At 42.4% G+C, this 9,718-nt stretch overlaps 1 protein-coding gene across 1 annotated transcript in view; it reads right to left on the bottom strand.

Annotated features, from left to right (window-relative positions):
• Positions 1–1,043: 1,043 nt before the first annotated feature.
• Positions 1,044–9,718, bottom strand: part of Bphl (biphenyl hydrolase like) — a 30,430-nt gene continuing 21,755 nt past the window's right edge. The window contains exons 6-7 of the mRNA XM_048348579.1: positions 8,572–8,695; positions 1,044–1,360 (exon numbers count right to left, since the gene is read on the bottom strand). Coding sequence (XP_048204536.1) covers positions 1,273–1,360; positions 8,572–8,695 — 212 coding nt within the window. The 3' untranslated portion in view covers positions 1,044–1,272. The remainder of the gene's footprint in view (positions 1,361–8,571; positions 8,696–9,718) is intronic.

Genomic DNA, 9,718 nt, shown 5'->3' with positions numbered 1-9,718 from the left:
GCCATTCACCTCTATTGTGCCAAACAAAGAGGCCTGGTGAAAAGCAGAGAAAGATTACATGGCACAGAAATTTCATGGGAAAGCAGCATTTCAGTATACCCTTTTGGTCTTCTTTGAGATTTAAAAATGAGCTTTAGGTTAATGAAGAGATAGGGGCAGGGCAAGACAGGTATGCATAAATGCATAATTATTACACAGTCCTGGTCAAAGTGTGGCCTGATGGGTTATTTCCACCTTTATTTTGGGAAGAGTTCTGGAGAAGTTATCACTGTCCTCACTGCTGAGGATAAACAAGTCATCACTGTCTGGTGGGGGGGGGGCTGTCTGGAGTAGGTTCTATTGCTCCTTCCATCCCTGTTATCTGGTGGGGCGCTGTCTGGAGGAGGCTCTATTGCTCCTTCTACCCCTGTTGTCTGGTGGGGGGCTGTCTGGAGGAGGGTCTATTGCTCCTTCTACCCCTGTTGTCTGGTGGGGGGCTGTCTGGAGGAGGGTCTTTTGCTCCTTCCATCCCTGTTGGAAAGACATTATTAACAGTTCTTCCTGGATTCCAAAGTGACTGCAGAGAGAATGGCTGGAGTAGATACAAAATAGAAGCACAGGTGCCAAGCTTATGTAGTACTTTTAGTTAATTAATGGACCCAGCACAGGTGGTTTAGGGGAGGAGGCTTGAACTCTGGGCCTGGGGCTTCTTTGGCTCAAGGCTAGTATTCCACCACTAGAGCTACAGTTCTACATCCCAAAGGCAGCTTTTAAACACTTCTCAGTAACCAGGAGTAAAGAGTAGTTTGGGGATAAAGCAAACCTGCCCTTCTTTGCTGTTTTCCTGATACTCTACAATTACACAGAAACAGAGTTGTTGAAGATCATATTACCTTCCTTTGGAACAAGGTGATGAAGACAAGCCCATTTTTACCTTATAAGATAATGGTGTGCTGTAAATTCTAGATACTGTAAATAGACATGAATAAATTTTCTACCTGAAGCATATCTGAAAATAAATCATGGTAGGAACTTATTTTTAAGGCAATGATAGAAATGCACAATTTAATGTTAACAAAAATCAGTCTTCATTTTGGAGCCATTAAAACTTGAGGTTTTCCCACGTGTCACGTAGCCCACCTGATTTTGATCACATTGTTGGGAGAACAGGATTCTTAGGATCTGAGGCAAGATGCAAGGGCAGAGGGCAGTTCTGAGGTACCTTGGTGATAGAGCAGCATGATCAAAGCCCTCACCACAGAACCTCTAGCACACAAATCCTCAGTTACATTTTCATTGTAGAAAGTCTTCCACCAACTTGTTGAATTCTTTTGCAAAACGTAAGTGCAGGTTGTGTTTGCCTTCTGGCATCAGATGCAACCTAAACAAACCAAACAAAAATTATTTTCACCAATGACAGAAACACCACCTAAAATCCTTTTCATTCAAGGCTTCATAAAAATCTGAAGTGAAAAACTGCCAGTCTCCCAACTATTCACACTGGGGAGCCATGGAAGGAACTGTGCAAACTTTCTGTGAACAGGGGGCACATGGGGGAAAAGCCACTCTAGGCTGTGAGCACTTGGGTTGACCTTGACTCTGTGGTGCTCACCTAACAGGGACTGAAACAGCCTATCTGGAATCATAGCCTGTAATACATGGTTTGGACAACAGGAGAGAGGCGGTTTAGTGAAAATCTTGTTTAATGAAGTTGATTTAAAGAGAGAAGGCTGGGAGGACAATAAAAACAAAACATGTCCAGAATACACTGGGTTGAACAGGTGAGTTTCTTGGGGTTATCTGCATAGTAGGAAAGAGCAAATAGGAATTCAAAGCTACCATTAGCCTACTGCTCCAGATTCATGCTTGTAACACTAAGCAAATATGCCTTACTCCAGCCACCAAACAGATGGCAAGCTACCTCAGGCCAGTCAGGGCTGTTAGCAAGGCCTGAACCTAGAGCTGCTTCTCTAGCTGTTGAAATTCCTCTTGGTGGCAGCCTCTGTCCTGTTAAGGCTTTGGGTTTGGGTAGGAAGCGGCTTAGAATATGGGTCAAAGAAGGCTGGTTTGCAATTCCTTTAAAAAAAAAATAACTGTCTCTGGGTTCTGTATTTTATTAGTTACTTAAATGTAGAAATAGGGAAAAATTTAAACAAATTAAAGGTTGAAGAATGTAAGCACAAGTTCAAGCTATTAGGTCTTCAATGATAAGTAGATGTAGCAAAGACTACATTGGGGCAAAATTCCAGTATGCATTGTGTAAATCTCTCACTACCTACTACTGAGGTAGTGAGAGCTCTACCACTTGAGCTCTACATAGCCCTTCTCTGGAGAAGGGAGCTGGCCTGAGAAGGTATCAGACCTCTTGTAACTCTGTCATGAGTGAGGGATCCAGATATCTTCCTTTCAAATTGGAAGATAAATCTTTGGAATCTTTTGGAGGCCACTGGGAGGCTAATGTTCTTGATAATAACCAGATTATTGTAAATTCAAATTGTACTGTGCAGAATAGAAAGATAAGCTGCTTTGACCTCAAAGGTAGCATCCCAGTTGCCTTTCACAAAGCATGGGGTTTGTAGGGATGCTCAAGACCTGAGATAGAACCGAGGTGAAATAAGGACATGTCCTCCTGGCTTAACTGAATCCATAACCTGACCAAAGCTGGATGGCAGGAAGAGAAGCCCAAACCTGACTGTCTGGAAGGTTCACTCTGGATGGAGTCAATGTGGCTGTCATATGCTCTACTCTATTTCTACAAATAGCTGGTTTCCAGTAAAAAGCTGTGAACCCCTTCTTTCTAGCTCTTATGTTCTGATCCAGTCTTTCTGGAAACTCTAAGTCCTAGGGAAATAAAATCTAAATCCAATCCTCTTCACTAAAAACATGGTACAAATGCCCTAGATGTGAGTGGGTAGAAAGACAGGATAAAAGTATCAAGGAAATTATTATTATCCCTGATAACTTGATAGTCATCTGGAGGTCTTTAGTACACTTTCCTCCTTTAAGTCTGGCAAAGGACTCTCACTACCTGCAATCTAACAAGTGTTCTTCCTTAGGAACAAGACTCCTATGGGCAGGTATAAATATTGGCCATCAAGGCTATGCAGCAACTCTGCTGATAAATACAACAGAAGGATCAAACCCCATGTCCCATGCAAAGTGGTTTTCAAACAGTCACAGTCTCAGAGTAGCAGGAACCCCTAGCCCCTGCCATCAAACACAAGCTCAGTTGGCAGTGGAACAGCCTCTCAGGAAGTGTGCAAGCTCCTACTTGCCATGATGGGTCCCCACAGCATCTGGTGGCTTTAGACAAAGAGGTGACTCTGGCTCTTTGGAGGAGAAGCTGACCAGTCCCACAGTGTACCAAGGGCTGCTTCATACAGTCCTTCTAAGTTAGGAAGGGGAGGGAAGACATGGCTGAGAAGTGACCCATTTTCATGCTCACTTTTCCAGCATTCAAAGCTGACTGAGGGCCATGGGGGGTGGGGGGAGGGTGGGGGAGGGCGGGGCAGGACATAAGGGAGCTCTGATCTTGCCTGTTGGGTATCTTTACCTCAGATGAGTGTGACAGAAATATCAATTGCTTAGAACCTACACAGTGGCCAGGAAGAGGCTGAACACTTCTGTTTGCACTGGAGACCAAAAGAGCACCTGGCTTTTGTAGCAGGATCTTTCTCATCATGGATGTGGAGCAGCTAGGCTCCAGGAAGGTTGTCCCTGCCAGGCATTTCTTCCATGGCCACAAAAACCCAGTGGCCTGTAACAGCCCTTTTTTCTTCAGAAACAGAACCTTTTCCTAATCCTGCTACTCCTAGAAAGCCCCAAGGAAAAGGTAATAGTAGTGTAAGGTGCAAACTCCTTGCTGCCAGTAAAGCTGGGCAAGAGTAGGTTCCCTAAGCCTTACTCTACCAGGCTCGGGGTTGAAGTAGGTTGAAGAAGAGGCAGACATCTCATTGAGAAGTAACTTTGCTTCACTCCAACCATGTCTCACTCATTGGAAAACAAAACTGCCCCAGAAGCTGCTTTCCCAGAGATACTGCAGCTTGAAGTGGACCAATCCTGTTGGTGCCATTTGACTGATGTTCTTATATGATGTATGGAAGACAAAGCCTTCCCAAACCAGTTAGGACCCTAAGGATGTGACTGGGGCCTTCCTAATGCAGTTATGGCTTCCTTTTCTTGGCAGCTGAATATAAAGCATTAGTAAGAAATGTTGGAATTGTCAACAGGAGGAAGGAAATCACATGCCAACAGCTGTTTAAAAGGTATGACTACAGTCTGGAGGTTCCTCAAAAAACTAAACACAGATCTTCCCTACCACCCAGCCATACCACTCCTGAGCGTCTACCCAGAACATTATAAGCTAGGATATCATAAAGACACTTACATATCCATGTTCAGTGCCATACTACTCACAACAGCCAAATTATAAAAATAGCCCAAATGCCCTACAATATATGAGTAGATCCAATCTGGAACCTATACAAAATGGAATTTTATACAGCTATGTGAAAGAATATTATGTCATTTTCAGGGAAATGGACCTAGAACAAATCATGTTAAGTGAGGTGAGCCAAGCATGTTTTCTCTTATATGTAGAAGCTAAATCTAAAATACACTAGGACATGATAAATTACACAGGACTCCAGACACTCATACAAAATGAGACCAAAGAAGGACATTCTTAGGAGAGGAATACAAAGGCAAATGCCTATGTACATCTGATCATATAAAATAATACTTAAAATATAAAATATAAAATATAAAATAATGACCTTGAAGAAATAGAAATGAGGTTTTATTCATTGCTGTTTTTGTTTGCTTTTCTTTTTGTCTTGTGTGTTCTTTTATCTGCCTTTGAATGGGCATGGAGGGGCACAGAAATGGAGGTACGAAGAGTGAAAAAATGCAGTAGTAGTATTCACTAGACACTGTGGAAAATGAACTATACAACTAGTAGGTAGGAGCAGGAGGGAAAAACTGGGAGAGAGCGAGGGAAGGGATGACAGTGTCCAAAAAGAAATGTACTCATTACCTGACTTATGTCACTGAACCCCTCTGTACATCACCTTTATAATAACAATAAAACTAATAATAAAAACAAGAAGTGACAGTTGAAAAAATGGAAAAATAAGGTACAACTACAGAGCCACAGACCTCAGGGTTCTTGAGAAACCTCACTGAAGAACAGCCATGACTGAAAGGGTGCACTGAAAAGGGAGAGGCCAAGGGCTGCAGAGGGTCCAGGCAAGGGACCAGCCATTTGTACTTGGCTATGGAACCCAGATGCTGGTCTCTGCTGGGCCCCTAATTTATGAGATCTGAATTGTGCCCCCTAAATTAACACATTGAGATCTCAGGGTCTTTAATTTGTTCAAAATGAGGCCACATGGTGACTAGTATCCTTATAAGAAGTAATTTGGACATAGGTACAGAGGTAAGATCACATGAAGTTATGGGTGAAGCTACAACTTGGGGAGAAAGGACTCAGCAAAAACCAATCCTGCCTTGTGCTTAGACTCTAGAACGATGACAAAAATACAGATTTACAGCAGGATTCTGCCTGCAATAACCCAATATATTGACAATATTGGGGATGAGGACATAACTAGAACAAATGGTTTGCAACATATGCTAGAAGAAAGAAAGTAGGTCTCCTAGTTTGGGCTTTCATCATGCATAATGTCCTGCTAAAACATGTGATGGGACGGATGCAGTCTGTTAGTGTAACTAATAATGTATCCGGCAAGGTAATGAAATGTCAGGTTCATTAGGGACCTGCTTTCCTGAGCTGTCGCCCTGTTGTCAGATTGCACAGTCATAGTTGGACTGTAGAACTCCGGGTATCCAGCTTCCTTTCATGGGTTCCCAAATAAGCCAAGAATGTTCTAGGTACATTCCTGCCCAATGTAAAGGGCTCTTTTAGAAGAGACAGTAGAAAACACAGGCCAGTTTGAAAGAATAATTGCTAATAACACATTACCCTCAGCCCATTTCTTCTAAGCTTACAATAGAAAAATGATCTTCCACAAAACAGTCTGATGGAATGATTAATTCTCACAGAAGAGAGCATATTTTTGTCTCATATCTATGTACTCTGTAGCTAGGCAATGGCTCTGGAAGAGTTGCCATACTGAACTTTCTTATAGCCCGACGTTACTAAATTCTCCCTCTGCATCCCCTCTCCCTCCGCATCTCCATCTCCCTCCAGAAAGTCCATGTGGAAAATGCTATCTCTTCTTGAGCTGAATGACCACTAAGCAGGCCACCTGGTGTATCACTCCAGAGAGCTGACCCCACAGCTCTAGGAATTCATTCACAAGATACAGCTGGGCTGTGGTGGAAACACACCACAGTAGGAGAAAATCCAAAACTTATCATTTACTGCTGTGCCACCTGAAAAATATTTAACATGGAACTGCTTTGCTTTCTATCTGTAAATTGAATGTATTACTTTTCATAAATTTGCAGTAAAAAATAATTAGGTGTTTTATGCCAAATACCTTTTAAAATATAAAATTCTATGAAGAAAATCACATGTACATATTCTAAAAATATGAAATCAGACTAAAGCAAAAAAACAAATTATAAGAAAACTTTTAGAAGGACTAATGAAAGGATAACTCTAATAGTAATAAATAAAAACTTCAAATTTCATAATATAGAATTGTTTTCATTTTAAACCACAACCATGACTTAATATTCTAATTTTATGAAGTCTAATTTGAAAATACCTTATTGCTTTTTAAATCAATTTATAACCTTGTTAAAAATCTGAAAACTTGGGGCTGGGGATATGGCCTAGTGGCAAGAGTGCTTGCCTCCTATACATGAGGCCCTGGGTTCAATTCCCCAGCACCACATATACAGAAAATGGCCAGAAGTGGCGCTGTGGCTCATGTGGCAGAGTGCTAGCCTTGAGCAAAAAGGAAGTCAGGGACAGTGCTCAGGCCCTGAGTCCAAGCCCCAGGACTGGCCAAAAAAAAGAAGAATCTGAAAACTTGTCTAAAAATGTGATGTTTTGTTTTGGGGTTTTTTTGGGGGCCATTATTGGGGCTGGCATTCTATCACTTGAGCAACAGCTCTACTTCTAGCTGGTTTGGTGGTTAGTTGGAGATAAAAGTCTCATAGACTTTTCTGCCTGGGCTTCAAATTACAATCCTCAGATCTCAGTCTCCTGAGTAGCTAGGATTAAAATGTGAGCCACAGTGCCTGACCACAGTATGATCTGAATTTATCAGCTGTCTTTGCTCCTTACTGGATCTGCACTCTAGCCATTACATGCAGGAGTTTGAGATTCTTTTTTTTTTTTTTTTTTTTTTTTGCCAGTCCTGGGCCTTGGACTCAGGGCCTGAGCACTGTCCCTGGCTTCTTTTTGCTGAAGGCTAGCATTCTGCCACTTGAGCCACAGTGCCTCTTCTGGCCTTTTCTATATATGTGGTGCTGAGGAATCGAACCCAGGGCTTCATGTATACAAGGCAAGCGCTCTTGCCACTAGGCCATATTCCCAGCCCTAGGAGTTTGAGATTCTTGATAACAAGTTTCTTCATTTTTGTGTATGCATATTTAAAGTTGAAATATATAAAAGGTTTACAACATAATTTCAAGTGAGAAACAAAGCCAGTCTCAGACAAATATAGGTAAATATATAAAAATAATGTATAAATATATTTTAATATATATGAAACCTGTAAACATATAAAAATTATATATAAAATATATAACTAATATAGGTAAATACATATAAATATATATGTATCATGCATTAAAATGATGACAGTATTTAAACATGTATGTTTTCCTGTTTATGCATTTTTTCCTGGGTAGGCAGTACTTTTATAATTACAGAAACTAAACTAAAATATCCCAAATTATACAAAATTGTTTCAGCTAATAAGATTGATAAATCTAAACAGCACCAGGAGCCTGTAGCTTACACCTGTAATCCTAGCTATTCAGGAGGCCGAAATCTAAGGATCAAGGTTCAAAAACAGCCCAATCAGGCAAATTCATGAGACTCTATCTCCAATTAACCACCAAAAAGCTACAAGGCAAACTGTGGCTCAAGTGACAGAGTACTAGACTTGAACTAAAAAGCTCTGGATGGTGTTCAGGCCCTGAGCTCAAGCTCCAGGACCAGCACCAAAAAACCCCACAAAAGGGCTGGGGATATGGCCTAGTGGCAAGAGTCATATACATGAGGCCCTGGGTTCAATTCCCCAGCACCACATATACAGAAAACGGCCAGAAGTGGCGCTGTGGCTCAAGTGGAAGAGTGCTAGCCTTGAGCAAAAAGAAGCCAGGGACAGTGCTCAGGCCCTGAGTCCAAGCCCCAGGACTGGCCAAAAAAAAAAAAAACAAAAAAAAAAACCACACAAAAAAAACTAAACTTAGCTCCCATCTGCACATTTACCCATCACAAGACTCAGAGAAGCCCTTTCTTTGCAGCTACTGGCTTCCCATTGGACAGGGTTGGTGACCTCCATGTCCCTATGATACCCTAAATGCACTGCTACTAAATGAATGGGGGCATACACACCCAAAACCTCCACTGCTCCTGCTTACTTTCAGAGATGCTGAGGCTGGACTCACCTTGAGTTTTTCACATGCTCATGGATGAAGTCTGCATGGAAACGTGGAACCAGAGGGTCCTTCTCTCCATGCACAATTAGGGTGGGGCAATGGACCAGGGGCAGCAAGTGTCGGCAGATGTTACCTGCAAGGCAAAGCTCAGAAATCACCTCAATGCAAGCATTCTGATAGAGGAAGAAGCAGCTCACACAGCCTCACTGATGCAGCCTGGATCTTGTGGTGGTAAAGGCTTGGTTCCTGGAGAAGGGCTAGTAGGTTATGATGGAACCTTTAGAAGATGGGGACTTGTGTAAGATTTTTATGTCATTGGAGTGTTTGTCAAGGAGACTGGAGGGCCCCATCTCATCCTCTCTTCTCGTTTGCTCCCTGACTTATGATGTATGCCAGTATGCCCTATCACATGTTCCTACCACAGTGCCCTGCCTCAGAGACCAAAGCCATGGAGCCTCTTTACCACAAACTGGAACCGAGGTGTTTTGTTAGTGATGGAAAGATGACTAATGCCTACCTCTGTGTCTGTGAAAACTGGTTTGAATTTGGGACTCCTTCCAATTCTAACAGCCTTGGGTTTCTATTTGCATTTCTCTGCTCTTTTGTGTTTGTTGATAAGCTATCCTTAGCAAACAAACTGCTTTGCCTAATTTAAATTAATAACTTACAAATCAAACAAAGAAAACTACAAGTCTTTCTGTCGTACAGGGTGGCCCATCAGCCACTGGGTAGATGTGACACTTTCTGAGATCACATCTCAAAATAGTGGTAAGGTCCCGCAACCCATCACACAGATAGGAGTTGTAATGTGCTCCTGGAAAACTGCTGATTTTTACTGCTGGAGCCTGGGTGGTTTTCCCAACTCCCATGCTCTGAGACCTGAGGGTCCGGATCTGGGCCTGATGAGAGCAGAATTACTGAGGCAGTGATGGCCAGCCTGTGTTCCAGCTTCTGCCCAGGCTCAGCTTCAGTCTCAAAACAGGAAAAATCCTAATTCCATGTGGTTGGTAAACCTACACAGGGCGCCACATGGAAGGGGCTAACCTTACATATAACTTTTCCTTCACCCTCTCCTACCTCTGCCTGTGTTGATAGGAAAGAACTACAGCAGAGCTAGCTAGGAGCCAACCTCATGCCGCTGCCCACAAGGGACAGG

This window comes from Perognathus longimembris, chromosome 6 (genome assembly GCF_023159225.1).
Source record: "Perognathus longimembris pacificus isolate PPM17 chromosome 6, ASM2315922v1, whole genome shotgun sequence".
NCBI lineage: Eukaryota > Metazoa > Chordata > Mammalia > Rodentia > Heteromyidae > Perognathus > Perognathus longimembris.
The sequence above is the reverse complement of the archived record's forward strand: the minus strand, read 5'-3'. Positions and strand labels throughout refer to the sequence as shown.